The 19,238-nt window shown below is 40.2% G+C and overlaps 4 protein-coding genes and 1 pseudogene across 4 annotated transcripts; 1 reads left to right on the top strand and 4 right to left on the bottom strand.

The window, feature by feature from the left end:
- Positions 1 to 996: 996 nt before the first annotated feature.
- Positions 997 to 4,950, bottom strand: LOC129358892 (olfactory receptor 11A1-like; annotated as a pseudogene).
- Positions 4,951 to 7,320: 2,370 nt separating this feature from the next.
- LOC129358973 (olfactory receptor 142-like) lies at positions 7,321 to 8,247 on the bottom strand. The gene has a single exon (XM_055028270.1). It carries the CDS (start codon positions 8,245 to 8,247, stop codon positions 7,321 to 7,323), a length of 927 nt encoding a protein of 308 aa, XP_054884245.1.
- Positions 8,248 to 12,020: 3,773 nt separating this feature from the next.
- Positions 12,021 to 12,950, bottom strand: LOC129358972 (olfactory receptor 11A1-like). The gene has a single exon (XM_055028269.1). It carries the CDS (start codon positions 12,948 to 12,950, stop codon positions 12,021 to 12,023), a length of 930 nt encoding a protein of 309 aa, XP_054884244.1.
- Positions 12,951 to 14,696: 1,746 nt separating this feature from the next.
- Positions 14,697 to 15,638, top strand: LOC129358968 (olfactory receptor 10A3-like). The gene has a single exon (XM_055028264.1). It carries the CDS (start codon positions 14,697 to 14,699, stop codon positions 15,636 to 15,638), a length of 942 nt encoding a protein of 313 aa, XP_054884239.1.
- Positions 15,639 to 17,283: 1,645 nt separating this feature from the next.
- Positions 17,284 to 18,205, bottom strand: LOC129358974 (olfactory receptor 486-like). The gene is given in 2 exon segments (XM_055028271.1): positions 17,284 to 17,980; positions 17,982 to 18,205. Coding segments are annotated over 2 exon segments (921 nt in total).
- Positions 18,206 to 19,238: the final 1,033 nt, after the last annotated feature.

Here is a 19,238-nt window from a genome sequence, read left to right as displayed (position 1 = left end):
CTTTCACACTCTGTGCCTACATCCAAGTTTGTTGGTGTTTTTTGAGAATTCTCAATCTGAGCAGATAACTCCAAATGCCTTCCAAACCTACACAACAGAAGGAATGTGTTGGGAAGCAGATGCTACTTTGAGGGTTGCTAAGAGTTCATTCAGACACACCCAGAGCCTGTAGAAGGTCCTGGGGTCTTTGGACCAACTCACAGGCAGAAATGAGGCCCACATGCAGAAACTGTGTGCATTATGACCAGGAGGCCGCTGGATTGAGGGGCGAGTTGGAACAGAGATCAATCTAAAGGTTTCCAATGGAGCTAAAGCAGCAGAATCATCCAGATGTAACCAGCAGAGAGTTGACGGACCCAGAAAACGGTGAAGATGCAAAGAGGAACACCTTTCCCTAAGACCCGTCCAGAGGTCCTGCTCTTTTCTAGCTAAGTGCTGGCAGCATGAATAAGAAGTCATGAAGTTTAGTAATCCTGCTGTCATACCACATATAACGCAGCATAGATAAAAAGGAAATGAGCTTTGCCACGAGACAAGCCCATACCATGGTCCCACCCAACCCAGAGGCCAGTAGAGGCCAGTACTGCATAACGAGGACGCTGGATGCCACATACTGTAGACCACATACTGTAGACCACAACATGCTTTACTGGAAGCCCTGGAACAGGTACAGCCCAGGCATTCTGGGCCGCAAAGCATTATAGGATCTGTAGTCCTGTTGCATTGGTACAGTCATGAAAAGTTGCCATCAACAGTAAGATCCTTTCAAAAACACGTCCAAAAAATAACCTACAAGTAAAAATAATATTTTAATAAAATGGCAGCTGAAGTGCAGAGTAGCAGTGTGAGGTTTATTTGTGAAAGGCCTGCTCTCTTCGAGCTTTTCGCATTGCATCCATTACTTTCTTTTTCTGGGTCATTAAATTGCGGTAACAGATGAAACCACTCTGAGCTGCAGGGTGCTGTCAAGGTCACTGTGGGAGGTCATCTGTGCGGTTACATCATGCTAACTGTGTCGTGTCGGTAATGAGCCCCTGCTGAGATCCCCAGCTTCACCATTTGGAGCACAACGCCGGGCCCAGAGGGCGTCTCTGTGTGGACATTAGGACACAGGACAATTAGTGCAGCCAGCAGTGGGAGAAAGCAGCAGAGGATGCTCTGCTGTTGCTGAGGTTACCACCAGCCAGCTCCAGGTTGCTGCGTTGGGTGTTTATCCTCTGCTGTGCTTAAACGAGGAAGGACGGCAAAACAAGGACAAGCTTCATTAGTCAGTGATGCAACTCGCCAAATAACTTTTAAAGTAATTTTAGCAACATAAAGTCTTTTCAGACACCTTTATGTCTGCCAGTTGAAACAGACACTCACTGATTATGTTTTTGTCAAACTGGAAACTGAACTTTCCTAAAGTCTCAAATCATTTTTGATGAAATACCCCAAAGCTTCATATCAATCCAGCATATTTAAAATCCCCTCTTTCTGTGGCTTCAGTTTGTGAATTTTTAACCAAAACGAGGAAGAGAAGATTATCTAATAAAAAGGACCATGATAAAAATCTTTTCTAAAAGTAATCCTACAAGTGCCATCAGAGTTCAGTGAACAATTCAGCTAATGACAACTGAGTTTATCTTTTAGCTGAATTTCCTTCATAAACTAATGTTGCGAAAACAACATTTTGCAGTTGTGCTGTTTCCACTAAGTAAGAAACCCAATTAAAATCACAGCACATTTGTTCACGCGACCAGTCTTTAAAAATCATGTGGCACCATCATCCTCCAACTACTTCTTGTCGTCGTCTTCTTCGCTGTTTGTTTCCATTAAGCAAATTTATGTTTTAAATGTCAAATTGTACAACAGTCAATGAAAACTCAGCTATGTGAGAGTTTGAAGATGAAATTAAGTCTGACATGCAGAGTTGCTTTATGGGAATCTAAGACGATTTACAATGAAATCAGTCATTCCCATTCATGTACACATTACCATGCTGATAGCTACTGGATAGCAGCCAGTGCTGCCCTGAGGGAGTCTTGACAGAGGCATCGGCGGCATCGGCCCTTCTGACCACCAGCAGGTCCGTCGGCAAAGCATTTTACCCAAGGATACAAAACAAAGACTGGAGCTTGAACTACCAACACTCCTGCTAAAACACTCCATCGCCCCAAAGATGCACAAAAAACAGGAGAAATGAAGCTTAGATTCAGCTGCTCACAGTGAAAATCAAATCCATGAAGTTGTTTTTGCTTTTCTCTCTGGCTAAGGCCTGTGGTCTGTGGTCACTGACTGATGAAAGATGGCCACCTCTCTGCACTAAGTGGCTCGACATCCCACTGCCTCCATTCTGTGATCCGACAGGCCTGCGCTTTGAGATTAATATAAGCTCATCATGAGTTCACTCCTATTCAGAGACTGGAAGTCTATGATGTTGGACGACTATTAGGATGTTTTTCACCAGAACACAGTAAATGTTGAGTTTCTTGTCTCTGAGAGTCTTGGGGTAACAGAATCTGTAAGTGGAGGTTTTTCCATGTCCTGTGTGACATGAAAAACCAGACAGTCGTTGTGTGATCTGAACTTTTCATATTTCTTTGGGAACTCTCTTATGATTCAGCTAAGATTCAGATCCAGATCTTAGCAATAATCTGTATGATGCAATAAAGACCTGCAATGAACGAATTTCTTCTGTTCTACGTTTTTATGCACATCTTTCCTGAAACATCCTCATATCAGCAGTTTAAAGGTGACCAATATGTCTGTGGCAATAATCAAATCAATTCATGGCATGATAAATTAAAATAATAATTTTGATTTGCATGATTGATAATTTTTCTCTTTTCTCTCTCTGTGCTTAAAACCGGATGATGAAAGTCTTCGGTCTGCTGCTTTGGTCTCAACTAAAACTTTAAGAATATATTTGTTTACAGAAACTTCATAATTTGTTTAGTTTCTGCTGTTTTGTGGTGGTAAAGGTTAATTAGAAATTAAGATTTATTGATCTTTGAGAACGTATTTTTGCATCATATTGCCATTATATTTCTTGAAGTGGTCTCAAAACAACATTGTCATTTATCGCTTTAACTTGTGGGACAGTTTATTGCGCAGAAAGATTTGCTACAGTGCCAGGCCTTGGGACCAACATGTTGTACACAGTGTCACCTTTAAAAGGTCAATGTTAGAGCTCTATGAAGATTACACTATTTACACAGACTTTACTGAACAAAGAGGGTTTTTTAAACCAGGTTGACAAGGAAATTAAAAATCTGTGCTCTGGTTCTGAAGGGATCTGAGGGTTGAAACTAGACAAATATCCAAAAGTCAGTCTCTCTTGATACAGACACAGTTTCTGATGTTTGGTTCTTGCATAAACTGTGAACTATAAGTCAGGGATTCATAGTTGGCCTTTTTTGGTTCCTTTCAGTGTAAATCTTTGGACCAAACCCAGATCCAGTGTTACAATGACCATATTCACCTCTGTTCATGTTACTCTGCTACCAACAGCTTTATGCATTACTTCTCTTATTTACCAGAACATGAGATGAAATATATACAAATTATAAACAAGATTATAAATTATAAACAAATTATAAACAAGAAATTTCTCTACAATAACTTTCTGAGAAAAAACAGCAAAAAGAAAGAACAAAAATAAATCATTACGGTTGATCTAATGATATTAGAGAGGAACCAGATGTAACTCACATTTATCCAGGAAGAAATTATTTATTCTCATATTTTCTCCACTGTTGCACATTTTGATAGACATTGGATTTAATTTAAAATTTATAGATGCAGATACTAAAATGATCAGACTTTCTTCTGGGAATCATGATAAAACACTTTCCTCTTTCTTCTTCTGCTTATGACCTGTTGGAGGGGAAAAAACAGTTCAAATAAATCTTTTTAAAGATGTTTTATAAATCCTTTGGAGTTGGAAGCCATATATATGAGAACAATAAAATCTTGGATTTGATATAAATGTGAACATCAGGCACTAAAAACATTACTTTTATTCTTATGTATTATGCTTTTTTTAAAATATTCAAATTCATAATTAGACTTTTACAAATGTTTCTGATTTTTGACATCTTCAGGCCGTACATCATCGGGTTAAAAAGAGGCTGAGCAGTCAGGAAGTAAAGCGACAGAAAAATCCGCAGAACGTTTGGCAGGAAACTCATATCAAATCTGCTCTGGGAAATCTCGAAACTCCCACCGCAGGAAAAGTTTAAGATGGAGGCCAGGTGAAGGTGAGGTGTTCACAGCCTTCTGACGGGTCTGTTTGGACCCAGAGAAACACACAACCAGGATCTTGGTGTAGCTGTAGAGGATCAGGAGCAAAGAGATGAAGATGGTGCTGAACGTAGCAATGAGTCCATAAATGTTGGTTAATGCAGCGTCTGAACAGGCCAGTTTGACCAGAGAGTGCATGTCACAGTAGACTTTGTTAATCTGGTTCCTGCACAGCTTCACCGGCACCAGAGACATCATGAAGGACATCGCCACAAATGGATACAGCCAGCTCACAGCGATGAGCGCTGCAATCTTTGTTGGTGTCATCCTGGCGTTGTACTGCAGAGGGTAGCAGATAGCGAGGTAGCGGTCATACGACATGACAGCTAGGCTTAGAAATTCAACAGCCCCGTATGAATGGACGATAAAAACCTGAAGCAAGCAGAACGGAGCAGCAACTGAGTGAAGATGAGAGAGGATCTGAACCAGCAGGAAGGGAAACAAGCCTGAGCTGCCGTACAGTTCATTCACAAACAGGCTGCAGAGGAACATGTACATGGGTTCATGTAAGCTCCGCTTCACACAGATCACTGTGATCAGCAGGACGTTGGAAACAATGATTAAAATATACAAAAACAAGACAACAGTGAAATATAAATACACCAGAACCCCAGAGTCAATATAAGCAGTCAGGAAAAAGAATAAAACCTCAGAAGAGTTTGTCATCATGACATTTCAGTTAAAGCATAAAAACTTCCTTTAGTTAAACAATTTCACCAACCAAACTGAATTTAACCACAAGCTCCATCCTACATGTTGGACACAATGTAATAATACTGACAACAATCTGCAAGGATTTTCATCACTCCGTCCTGATCAGGCTGAAAGTTGAGCCAACATCTCACACATCATCTCAGGACACAGAGACTCACTCAAACACAGGAGAGACAGCATGGAGACATCATCGGTGCCCCTCCCTCGAAAACGGAGCGGTTCTCCTCTTTGGTTCTTATGATGTTTGTAAGACATCCACATGTGCAATGGGATCTCATTAACTGAAGTTTGATGAATATCCAGAAGTTTTGGAACGGCAGAAAATACAGCAAAACTAAGTTATATCATTATTAAACAGCATTATGCTTCTGCCAAAAATAAACACTGGTGTATTGGAAATTGTCCAATACACCTTAATTGATTGGCGTATTGACCAATCAGTCAATTCAATCAGTGTGTTATGTTACGTTACATAACATAATGTAACATGACATTACTTTATGTTAAGTATGTTACTTTATATTATGGGAAACATAAAATACTGTTATGTTTCCCAAAACAGTACTTTCTGTTATGGGAAAGTACTGGTGTTATTTTTCACACTCAGTGTCATGTTAACACGGTCTGAAGTATGACGACAGGACTGGGTCGGTCTGGATTCTTACAGTAACACCAACTGAGACCTGGACAGCATTAAAAAACAATATTTAATCTATAACTATGTTAAAATGCCCCACTAGGACTACTTTACCAGGATTTAATCACTGTATTTTCTGGATTATAAGTCGCACCAGCCATAAAATGCATAATAAAGAAGGAAAAGACATATATGTCGCACCGAAGTATAAGTCGCATTTTTCGGGGAAATTTATTTGGTAAAATCCAACACCAAGAACAGACATGTCATCTTGAAAGGCAATTTAAAATAAAAATAGAAGAGAGGCAACAACAGACTAAATAATTGAACGGCATGCTAACATTACATGACACATAAACAACAAACTGAGAACGTGCCTGGTATGTTAAGTTAAGTTTACCAAACCATCTGTGTCGCTCCAAATCACTAAATGAACTCTTCATCCTCGGTGTCGCTTGTAAACAACCCGCTAACTCCAGAGGTAGAAGATGCAGCGCTTCCTCTTCTCCGTTGCTTACGTCAGTCTCATCGTCAGATGCAGTTAAATTATTCCAGCCTTTCTGAATCCTGACAGAAAGGTTTCACTTGTCACTGAAGTCCATGCTTTGTCGATCCATCCAATGACTTCTAGTAATAATTTCACACATTAGTCGCTCCAGAGAATAAGCCGCACCCCCGGCCAAACTTTAAGAAAACTGCAACCTATAGTCCGGAAAATACGGTAAAACTCAGAGTAAATCTGAGACCTGATCTAAAAATATCAGGGGAAGGCCTCGTGAGTTTAGTGTTTTACAGTTTGGATGAGAAAGACTAAAGTACGATATTCAAAAGAGCTGTAGCTAAAAAAGGACTGAGAATAAAGAATAAATCTGACGGAAAAATATGTTAAATTCATTCTCTGCAACTTGTACTTTGAGGAACATAAAAGTTTAAATAATTGTTGACTCATTTATACTAACATAATCCAAAACAAATCAATCTACTGCGCTTCAACTAACACACAATTCAGTAGGCAAATAAAGTTGTTATGACCTGTTATTTTAGGTTATCACTTGACTAAGAGTTGATTTATGATTTTGTAAATTCATCAGCATCAAATTTAGATTTAATGGTATAATCCACCACTGTCCATGTTAACACTGTAACAGACTCAAACAGGTCTAGTCAATGAATAAATCATTGATATATTTGGTAAATTATGTCCATGTTATTGGGTTATAACTAATAAATCCCCTAATCAGTTACTGGAAGGACTCTGTGAACAAAAAAAATAAATTCTCCAGGAACACCTAACTTTATTTTAGTTTCTCCACTTTAATGCAACATATGATGGACATTGAAATTTACTTAAAAATGTCAAACTCTCAAAACTATGAAGTGAAGCTTTTCTGAAGTCTGAAAACTTTCAGTCACATGCGGAGTCAAAATGAACATGTTCATCTGGATACATCCAAAAATACCTTCTTCAGTGTATTTATGTTGGTAAAACACTTTTCTGAAATAAATTAGATTAAAGTTGAGTTTTTAAATTTTTTATTGTTATCCTCTCGAAAAGAAAGCTACTTAAAATAGATTAGTGTCTGATTATAGACCTAATTTGCTTTAATATTCAATTTCAGCCACTAAAACCATTGCTATTTCTAGATTATTTAATTTTTGAAGATTTTTAATTCAGTGCAATCATGTCAGTGTTTTACATTCGTAATTAGACTTTTACAAATGTTTCTGATTTTTGACATCTTCAGGCCGTACATCATCGGGTTAAAAAGAGGCTGAGCAGTCAGGAAGTAAAGCGACAGAAAAATCCGCAGAACGTTTGGCAGGAAACTCATATCAAATCTGCTCTGGGAAACCTCGAAACTCCCACCGCAGGAAAAGTTTAGGATGGAGGCCAGGTGAGGTGTGCAGGTGTTCACAGCCTTCTGACGGGTCTGTTTGGACCCAGAGAAACACACAACCAAGATCTTGGTGTAGCTGTAGAGGATCAGGAGCAAAGAGATGAAGATGGTGCTGAACGTAGCAATGAGTCCATAAATGTTTGACATAACGGTGTCCGAACAGGCCAATTTGACCAGAGAGTGCATGTCACAGTAGACTTTGTTAATCTGGTTCCTACACAGCACCACTGGTATCAGAGACATGGAGAAGGAAACCACCATAAACGGATACAGCCAGCTCACAGCGATGAGCACAGTTATCCTTTTAGGTGTCATCCTGGCGTTGTACTGCAGAGGGTAGCAGATAGCGAGGTAGCGGTCATACGACATGACAGCTAGGTTTAGAAATTCAATTGCTCTGTACGTATGGACAATAAAAATTTGAAGGAAACAGAACGGAGCAGCAACTGAGTGAAGATGAGAGAGGATCTGAACCAGCAGGAAGGGAAACAAGCCTGAGCTGCCGTACAGTTCATTCACAAACAGGCTGCAGAGGAACAGGTACATGGGTTCATGTAAGCTCCGGTTCACACAGATCACTGTGATCAGCAGGACGTTGGAAACAATGATTAAAATATACAAAAACAAGACAACAGTGAAATATAAATACACCAGAACCCCAGAGTCAATATAAGCAGTCAGGAAAAAGAATAAAACCTCAGAAGAGTTTGCCATTATAATGTTTCACTTTTGTAATATTTTGATTATGTTAAAAGTTTCCTTTAGTTAAAGAAACTGAATTTAGCTGAAGCCTCCATCCTACATGCTGGTCATGTAATAATAATAATACTGACAACAGTCTGTGAGGATTTTCAATCATTTAGTCATGGTCAGGCTGAAGGTTTGAGTTGATGGTATCTGAAAAAAGAAGCCAACATCTACAGCATCTTCTCCAGTTGAAGTTCTTTGGACAATGGAGATTCATTAACGCAGAGACCAACACCTTCCTTCCCACAATCCTCTTGGTAACACCGGTGACTTCTCCCCTTCCTCTGTAGTGTTTTATTTTGTTTTTAAGACACCCACAGCTGCAGTGGGACGTCATTAACAGAAGTTTGTTGAAGTTTACTTTCTCTTAGAGAGAAAGAAATATACAATTTGTTTTGATATGTAGCCAGGCGACCCATCAAGTAGGTTGACTCCCGCTGTGGCTGCCATGTGTTAATACTACTACTAATAATAATGAAAGTAATAAGAATATTAATACAGCAATCTGTCCATAACATCCATACTATTTACTGTACCTTATTGGTTTGAGGGGTGTGATTGGTGGAGTGTTGGGTCATCTTCAAATCCCAAAGGGAAGTGCAGTCTGTTTGGCTCTGAACCCTCAGGGACCAAATACTAGACACATATTTAGTTCATCTTCTGAATTGATCCTGGACAAACCAGGACAGACTGAATAATGGCTTTGGAGAAGATGACCAGTAGCACCTGTGGACAATTAAGTTTCTGCACAAAGTCCAGCACAGAGAGTTACAGGAAAGGGTTATTCTGAAACACCTTAGGAAGCAAAGAGAGTTTCAATTGTGTCTGGAGGAAGATCCCGACAGTGGACAATCATCAAGCTCCTTTGGGAAGTAATAGGTGACGTAAAGGTTTTCTGTTGCTGAATTCCGTTGGTTCAGGTGTGTCTGTCTTCAGACCATTCGGCCAGACAGTCCGATAAAGGCGCAGTCAGCCCTCAAGCCAATCAGAAGGAAAGCGATATATGGTAGGTATCATAAATAAATCCTTGAGAAAGGTTAGGAACAGTATCTAAGAAGATCTAAAGTCAAATCTTGGAGAGATGAAGAGAAAACAAGGAGATGTAGAAGTTGTCCTTTTTAAACCCTTTGTGGGATCATGTGGAGCGCAGAGTTGGGTTGTATAAAACTCTGCATGAGACTGAAGTAGGAAGTCTGGACCCATTCCGTGGATGAGCCAAGGCGTTCAGTGATGGGCAAACACAAGACAGACTGAACAATGGCTTGCAGCACCTGTGGATAGTTAAGTTGCTGCAGGAAGTCCAGTTTCTACTTAAGTCCAGGGAAAGAGTTGTTCTTAAAAAAGTGCAGTGATTCACTGAAGGCAATAAGGGATGTCAGGGATGATGGCGTTGAAGTTTGAGCTGAAGTTCACAAACAGGATTCTGGCGACATCCAGCTCATGGGTGGTTGAGGTGGTAGATGAAGTGTCTTTGTTTGATTGCATCACATGCCTACCTGCTTGCTTCTTAAGCAAACAACACAGGATGCACCCTCCAATGACCTTCAGATCCTTTAAGATTGGTTGTTCAAAGGATTAGGTGGCCAAAGTGATAGTTCTGTCCTTTCATAGTGGACTTCTTGGGGACAGGAGAGTTGGTAAATGGTAAACAGCCTGTACTTGTCGAATGCTTTATGAAGTCCAGAGGACTTTTACTTTACACTAAGTCATTCACTCATTTCTGCACACATTCACATGCTGATGGTGACAAGATACAATATTGGCCTGGGACAGCCTGACAGAAGAGAGGTTGATATGCACCGACGCTACCAGGCCCCCAGACAACCACCAGCAGGACAATTTGGTGAAGTGGATTGCCCTAGAACACAATGTATGAGACAGACCAACCAGGGATTCAAACCAGTAACCCACCAATTATGAGACAAACTCCTATTAATGTGGTGTGTTCTGCTATTGCCTGATCTGAGTCATTGAAGATTTGAGTAAAAATGGGGGCCATTTGGTAAATCCAGGTTTCCAGTCATGAGGAGGAGACATTGTCAGGTCTTCAGAGGAGTCCTGGTCTTCTGATTCAGAAGGAACCTTTTCCTTTTATGAAGACATGGGGTCTGAGGAGACGAGTGTGGTCAGTGCACAAGATACATCTTTTGCCCTGTGAGATGTGGAAATCTGGTTTACACTTCTGAAAAGAAGTGTAACTTGAAAAGGGTCTTTAGCTAGGGAGAAAATGCTACCATGTGAGTTGTTCAAAGGGAGTTCTTCTGAGACTACTTATGCATATTGCTCTTCCGGCATGATGGTGCCAGTGGCATTGGCACCTGCATAATTATGCTTGAACTTGTTGCTCGAATGGCAAAGCCGAGAGAAGTTAGACTGACTGGAAGTGCTAGAGTTATGATTGAGATTCAGAGCACAGAGGGGGATGTCTTTGTTGAGTCGAATCAGGTGGCTATGTGCAGGACCTTGTCAACACCACCCATTGCATGCTCTTTTGATCTTCTACCAGCTTCAGAAGCCCCATGAAGTCATTTTATCAAAAGGTCTTATGTAACCATTAAATCCCTCTAAGGGAACCTGGCATCAGTTAGTGTTAACTTTCAAGTTTTGATGAATCCTCATGGTTCTTCATAACCCTCCAGGTTCAAATACCCTGGTGCAGATGACCATGTTTGCCAGTCATGTTGAAACATCCATCCATGCATCGTTCATGCCCACTTATCCTTCCAGGGTCCTGGGAGACCTGAGGCCTATGAACACCAGTTATAAGTGAAAGGCTGGACACCCTGAACAACAACCTGAATAGGTCACCATATCTAAGGCCAATTTAGAGGCCTTAGGACAGATTTAGGGCTCAATCTACTGCCACAGATCTATTCAAATATGTTCATGATTTTCTTTAACAAAGAATAAAGGTGAATATCCTGCACTGTTAACAGGCTAATGAACCTCCAACTGCTTTGACTTGAACATGCAGCGAGGAATGTAGAGTAATATTAAATTACATTTATTTATTTCCTGTAAGAACCTGTAGGGGAAAACCCATATTTAGAATGAATGTCAATAACACCACTATAATTTCATCAACTTTTATTCACTGAGGAAGCTTGAACACCATAAATCATCTGTCAGAACTAAAATGTAATGCCCCATCTCTTGACTAAAAGTTGCATTGTAATTTTGTAAATTCAGCAGTAAATATTGTATCCATCCATTTTGTGCACAAAGTGCCAAAAATTATAGGTTTGATGATCCACTTCTATGCGTAAAGACTCTTAACAGCTTTTAATTTGGCCATAGCAAGGAAGAAGTCATCTTTATCTTCTGCCTCTCTTCATTTACCAGATATTTTGATATCAAGTCCATTGATTGATTAGGTAAACAGTGAAAATTATAGTTTCAGCATTAATCTCTCTTCATAATCACAATGGTTGAAATACAGAATTTAAAGAACAGTCAGATGATAGTTGCATTTCTCCAAGAAGATTTTTATTGTCATTTAATTCTCCACTGTTGCACTTTTTGATAGACATTAAAACCGACTTTAAAACTGAACATTCTAGAGTCTTTGTATATAAATACATATTGATGAATATATTATAATTATCTTGCGCTTAAAAATAAATCATTATTTCATTATTGATTTGATTTGTTTTAAAGTTCATAATCTGCCACTAAAAACCTCAGTATTGTTTCTACAATATGTCAGTTTGTATTGGTTGTTGAATACAATAAAAACCATGTCAGTAGTCTGTATTCATAATTAGACTTTTACAAATGTTTCTGATTTTTGACATCTTCAGGCCGTACATCATTGGGTTAAAAAGAGGCTGAGCAGTCAGGAAGTAAAGCGACAGAAAAATCCGCAGAACGTTTGGCAGAAAACTCATATCAAATCTGCTCTGGGAAACCTCAAAACTTCCAGCACAGGTGAAGTTTAGGATGGAGGCCAGGTGAGGTGTGCAGGTGTTCACAGCCTTCTGACGGGTCTGTTTGGACCCAGAGAAACACACAACCAGGATCTTGGTGTAGCTGTAGAGGATCAGGAGCAAAGAGATGAAGATGGTGCTGAACGTAGCAATGAGTCCATAAATGTTGGTTAATGCAGCGTCTGAACAGGCCAGTTTGACCAGAGAGTGCATGTCACAGTAGACTTTGTTAATCTGGTTCCTGCACAGCTTCACCGGTATCAGAGTCATAGAAAAGGACATCACCACAAATGGATACAGCCAGCTCACAGCGATGAGCGCTGCAATCTTTGTTGGTGTCATCCTGGCGTTGTACTGCAGAGGGTAGCAGATAGCGAGGTAGCGGTCATACGACATGACAGCTAGGCTTAGAAATTCAACAGCCCCGTATGAATGGACGATAAAAACCTGAAGCAAGCAGAACGGAGCAGCAACTGAGTGAAGATGAGAGAGGATCTGAACCAGCAGGAAGGGAAACAAGCCTGAGCTGCCGTACAGTTCATTCACAAACAGGCTGCAGAGGAACATGTACATGGGTTCATGTAAGCTCCGCTTCACACAGATCACTGTGATCAGCAGGACGTTGGAAACAATGATTAAAATATACAAAAACAAGACAACAGTGAAATATAAATACACCAGAACCCCAGAGTCAATATAAGCAGTCAGGAAAAAGAATAAAACCTCAGAAGAGTTTGTCATCATGACATTTCAGTTAAAGCATAAAAAACTTCCTTTAGTTAAACAATTTCACCAACCAAACTGAATTTAACCACAAGCTCCATCCTACATGTTGGACACAATGTAATAATACTGACAACAATCTGCAAGTATTTTCAATCACTGAGTCATAATCAGGCTGAAAGTTTGAATCAACAGTAACTGGAAAAAGGAACCAACATCTGCAGCATGAAGCTCTCTGAAAACTGGAGGTTCATTAAAACCGTTTCCTTCTCCCAGTCGGTGTGGAAACGTTGGCGGCTTCCCCCTCCCTACGACTGAGCAGACCATCGTGTCCGCCGTCTTTTATGATGTCTGAAAGACACACACAGCTGCAGTGGGGCATCACTGGCCGACGTTTGTTGAAGTTAAGAAGGCCATAAAATATAATGAAGCTTAACAACATCAGTAATAATGATAATGGTAATAATATAACACAACAATACAAGTTAAGTTCTTGGGTAGAGGGGTTTGGTGCATATCTCCAAAGATAAGAGTGGAAGTAATAATAATAGTGAAGCAGATTGAAGCAGCTGAGAGAATAAGAGTCAAACAAACCTTTTTATTATGAAAATGTTCAAACATCCCATCTTTCATTAAAAAACTTGCATTTTCATTTTAATTAAGGAGATTTGATTCGTGATCCAGGCAGAGAGGAGCAAAGTCTTAGTGAAGAAGTTTTATGACATCAAAGCAGAAACTGTTTGCTTTGGATCCACAAAGCTCCACTAAAAAACCTGATAATCACCTGATTATAGCCAGTTTTCAGTCTGAGCTATTGCTTATCAATATCTGCCTTCTATGGTATTAAATGACAATTGAGGAAGGATTTAGTAATTTTCTCTCTGACATGTTAATACCAAAATAATTCAGCCATCATTATAATACATAAACAATAAAAATTAATAGTAAAATGAAGATCTAAGCAACCAGAAGCAGATCAGACACCAATGGATGGTGATGGTTATGACACTTTGTGGATCCCCACACCAAAAAATTACTTTTATCCATTGAAAAAATACAGCTGTATAAAAACAATCATTTTTATGAACCATTTAAAGGTTGAAGATAACATGAAGTTCGTGACGAGTGCTTTTTGACTCCAGCCACCAGGGGGCGCAAGGTGGACATCAAAATGTTGGAGGGAACATGAGAAAAAAATTTATTTCTAAAAAAAATAAATTGAACAGTGTGTGAGGTTAAACAGATGTAATAATTACTGAGTCCTGAATAAAACCATATTTTGTGATCTGAGCGTTCCCTGGTCAGGCCGTGGCAGCCAAACGTTTGGGAACTGATGGGTGTTTTTCAGTTGCGTTGGAAATGCGTGGCGCTGTGGGAGTGAAAAGCATTTAAAAGGGGCAGAGCACCTTCAGGCTCAGGCTCCAGCCACAGTCAGTCGGAAATATTTCAACCACAACCTGTCTCTGTTAATGACTGCAGGGAAAAAGCCTTGCCTCAACGTTTTGTTTTCATCTGTTTTAATGTTGTGCAGGAAATGAACCAGTCTGTCTGTGTTTGGTATGTTTCTCTTGTGCCTGTGACTTTTCTCTGGATTTTGTTTGTTCCTGCTGCTCTGAACATCAGTTTGTGTCTCTGCAGCACAAAAATGAGATTTTAAACTTGGGAAATGATGCATACATCTCCGCTGTGAAGATTCGTAATAATTTCTCTCAGAAACACTTTAACCTCGATCATTCCTTCCTTTGTCTTCATAAAACTGCAGAGGAAATGAACGTTTCCCAGGTTTCATATTTCACTCTGAGCGCCTACTTTGACATCGGCCTGTTTAAGTACGTCGTTTTCCTGGTCATCATGTGTGTTTATATGTTCATTGTTGGCTCCAACGTCCTGCTGATCGTGGTGATCAGTGTGAACCGGAGCTTGCATGAACCCATGTTCCTGTTCCTCTGCAGCCTGTTTGTGAACGAACTGTTGGGCAGTTTGGGTTTGTTCCCCTTCCTGCTGGTCCAGATCCTCTCTGATGTTCACTCTGTTTCTGTTCCTCTCTGCTTCCTGCAGATCTTCTGTGTTTACATGTATGTGAATGTTGAGTTTTATAACCTAGCCGTCATGTCTTATGACCGATACCTGGCCATCTGCCGCCCTCTGCACTACAGCACACAGATGCAGATGAGCAAAGTCAGCAGGCTGGTTATGTTTTCTTGGTTAACTCCTCTGCTGAACATCATTGTGATGATTTCACTGAACGCGTCCTCTGGGTTGTGTGGGAACGTCATCGACAGAGTTCTCTGTGTTAATTATTATGTGACCAAGTTGCTGTGCAGCGGAGCGACGGCCAGTAACGTCTACGGACTGGTCTACACCTTCTCTGTGCTGTTCAGCCTCGCCGCGCTCATCCTCTACACCTACGTGAAGATCCTGAAAGTCTGTTTTTCTGGATCCAAACAGACGCGGCAGAAAGCCGTCAGCACCTGCACGCCTCACCTGGCGTCGGTGCTGAACTTCTCTTTCGGTTGTTTCTTTGAGATTCTGCAGAGCAGGTTTGACTTGAGCAGACTCCCTGCTGTCCTGCGTATTGTTTTATCTCTGTACTTCGTCACCTGTCAGCCATTTTTTAACCCGCTCATGTACGGGCTAAAACTGGGAAAAATACGTCTGGCTTGTAAAACTCTCTTCTTTCATCGTAGAAAACCGGCTTCGACTTTTTAAGTGGATTTTAAAGCTTTGTGAACCAGAATAGTAAATAAATATTCATCTGTACTCATGTTGTTCTTGCATTTTGGTTGTTTTTAAACAATGTTGTCATATAAAGTGTAATAAAAGAACATATACACTATGCAGGGCAGTGAAAGGAAACTAGGAATGAATCTAGATGAATACAGAAAACACACAACCTCTCTGGCAGCATAAAAACAATTTCAAAAGATTATTTCTTAAGAATTACCTTAAAATTAACATGAACAATAATAAAACAACATTTTCAGAGGAAAACATTGAATCTCTTTAGTAATTTGAGAATGATTTTTCTCATGACACAACAGTAAAACCCGGCCCTGACAGGAAATGAGGTCAATCTCTGCTATGTGTAACGATAAGAAGCTGCCAATTAAGATTCTTCAGCAGCTTTTCTGTCACATCTGACAATGTTGATGGAAACAGATGATTGGTGGAGGGCGCTGGGTGAAGTGAACTGCAACAATGTGTGAAAGTTTTAGGAACATTTTTCTAAATGAGCGGCTCACGAAGCATTTCACAAAAATCACCAAACATCTGATGTTTCCCTGCTTTAACACCTGATTCAGCTGATTCAGTTCACCAAACACCTGTCAATGAAAACAAGCTGAAAATAACCTGCAGGGCGGTGAGTCTGGAGAACCACTGGTCTAGATCAATTTAAATACTTCAGAAAAGTCATGCATAAAGTTACAGAAAAGAGAGGATTGAAATATTAAGAGGTGGCAGACATCACATGTTGGACAGTTTGAGCCGCCTTGGAGAAATCTAGTTTATTTCTCCAAATCTAGTTTATCAGACGGTAAATCACCAAGCAGCTCATCAAGAGGAAGAAAAGTTTTACTCTAAATGTGTTTGAAGGGTTAATGAAATCCTTTTCAAACGCAACGTGACTCAAAACCCAGTGGTTTCTATGTCCTCTGTTAGCCAGGCTAATGCTAGCTGGGTCCAGGCTAATGCTAGCTGGGTCCAGGCTAATGCTAGCTGGGTCCAGGCTAATGCTAGCTGGGTCCAGGCTAATGCTAGCTGGGTCCAGGCTAATGCTAGCCGGGTCCAGATATCGGACCGGACTCGGCTCGTCATTCTTCATGTCGGGATCTGAGCCCATATGAGTTCCTCTCCTGTTTAGAGTTTCCTTTGTAGTAAACACAATATTAATATAATGATCAATATTCTTGATAATTATTTTACAACGTTTATTTCATAATTATTGTGATTCTACTATTAAAACATGTTGAACTGAAACGTGATGACAGCAAATTTAACTTGTGCTCTGAAATCTCAGACCTGAAGGAAACGATTCAGCTGTTCCCTTATTGAAATGGACATAGAAATGTTAAAATAAACCGAATATTGGTTGAATATGATTCATCTGACTCAGATAGTTTGGAAATGACCTTTTAACTCTCAGTTAATCAATGCATCTGATCAGCAACAACCTGATATTTTCACCTTATTCTTCATACCAGCAGATGGATTTTCTTTTTAAAATCAAGATTTAGTTTTATTCCAGAAACATTTACAAGGAAAATCACTTCATGTATAATATTGACATTAATATGATTACAGTTTTACTTGGGTATTAAGCTCAACATTATGAACAAACACTAAAATGAGCAGATTACTTTTGGCCAAAGAAAAGAGTTCTGCAGGTGATCTGGATCTTAGTCAGCTTGAGTCCGTACAGCAGTGGGTTCAGCAGAGGCTGGCAGGTCATGAAATATAAGGATAAAATAATACGAATCACGTTGGGAACTCTGCTCATGTCAAACCTGCTCTGCAGCACCGCGAAGAACGAGCCGAAAGAGAAGTTCAGCACCGACGCCAGGTGAGGCGTGCAGGTGCTGACGGCTTTCTGCCGCGTCTGTTTGGATCCAGAAAAACAGACTTTCAGGATCTTCACGTAGGTGTAGAGGATGAGCGCGGCGAGGCTGAACAGCACAGAGAAGGTGTAGACCAGTCCGTAGACGTTACTGGCCGTCGCTCTGCTGCAGGACAACAACGCAATGAAATAATTGTTGCAGAAAACTCTATCGATGACGTTCCCACACAGCGCAGAGGAGACATTCAGCGAAATCATGCCCACAATGACAACAAATGGGAGACACCACAACAGCGCCACCAGCTTAACGACCATGCTGAGGGACATCTGTGTGCTGTAGTGCAGAGGGCGGCAGATGGCCAGGTATCGGTCATAAGACATGACGGCTAGGTTATAAAACTCAACATTCACATACATGTAAACACAGAAGATCTGCAGGAAGCAGAGAGGAACAGAAACAGAGTGAACATCAGAGAGGATCTGGACCAGCAGGAAGGAACAAACCCAAACTGCCCAACAGTTCGTTCACAAACAGGCTGCAGAGGAACAGGAACATGGGTTCATGCAAGCTCCGGTTCACACTGATCACCACGATCAGCAGGACGTTGGAGCCAACAATGAACATATAAACACACATGATGACCAGGAAAACGACGTACTTAAACAGGCCGATGTCAAAGTAGGCGCTCAGAGTGAAATATGAAACCTGGGAAACGTTCATCCTTAATAACATAATCAGTTTTTATGAGATAAAGACTTGAGGAAAAGAAAAATTATTCAGAACCGTGAAAACAGATCATTTGTTTTTGTAAATGCAGAGATTTTTTCCATTCCTCCCCGTTACAGTTACATCCTGCTGCTGGTTTCCTGCAGCGGCTGCAGGTTCTGCTGCTTTTAAGAGCTTCAGTTTGCAGTAAAACACACACACTCTGCTACACACCTGCTCTGATTGACCTCAAGGAGGAGACAACAACGTTTCAAAGATTATTCACAGCAGGGCAAAAAGCATCCAGAAAGTTTGGATGAACTTCTAGCCCAGTTCATCCAACATGTTGCTTTAACTTCCAAACTGTGTGGAAGTTTGTGGAAAAGTCTTTCTTGGTCACGGCATCATCAACGTTTCTCCTCCATGGAGCAATGTTTCTCTGCTCCGATGGGGTTCGAGCAAATTTTTCTGCACTAACTTTACATTTCGGAGGAGATGGAGATTCACTGAATCCCACTGATCCTCAGGATTTTTCTTGTTTCATTTCAATCCACATCCACAAACTACGCCGTAGATAAAACTTCAGTTTTATCATTTAAATGAAGTTGGTATCATTTAACTTCTTTCTCAAAAATTTGTGAAGAGTTTCCTCTGGTTAAGTTTCTAGTGAATCAATGTGATTAGAGATAAATAAAGGAGAAGAAAGGAGATATTAGTCCTCTGATCCTGGAAATGTTCTTCAGGTGACAGAAGGCCGACTTTGTAATTATCTTTATGTGGCTCTGAAGGTTCAGGTCTGAGTCCGTTTTTTATGTTTTTCGATCAAAAACTACAAATTGTTTGTATTTCCTCCACATATATTTAATGTTTTCTATGGTTGTCATTTATTAATATTTTTTTATCTCTCTTTATGAAGTGAAATAAATGATTTTAGGCACTTTGAGATGTTTTTAAGTAAAAATAGCTGGTTCTTTATTACATAGTGCAGATTTACAGAGAGGTGAACATTATGAAAGACCAAAGTTTGACTTTTTTCTGGACTTTGAAC

This window comes from Poeciliopsis prolifica, unplaced genomic scaffold (genome assembly GCF_027474105.1).
Source record: "Poeciliopsis prolifica strain line A6 unplaced genomic scaffold, Auburn_PproV2 SCAFFOLD004, whole genome shotgun sequence".
Taxonomy (NCBI): domain Eukaryota; kingdom Metazoa; phylum Chordata; class Actinopteri; order Cyprinodontiformes; family Poeciliidae; genus Poeciliopsis; species Poeciliopsis prolifica.
The sequence above is the reverse complement of the archived record's forward strand: the minus strand, read 5'-3'. Positions and strand labels throughout refer to the sequence as shown.

Bases quoted from the DNA above. Each gene is read 5' to 3' on its own strand.
- LOC129358973 (XM_055028270.1), bottom strand. From the start codon at position 8,247: ATGGCAAACTCTTCTGAGGTTTTATTCTTTTTCCTGACTGCTTATATT.
- LOC129358972 (XM_055028269.1), bottom strand. From the start codon at position 12,950: ATGATGACAAACTCTTCTGAGGTTTTATTCTTTTTCCTGACTGCTTAT.
- LOC129358968 (XM_055028264.1), top strand. From the start codon at position 14,697: ATGAACGTTTCCCAGGTTTCATATTTCACTCTGAGCGCCTACTTTGAC.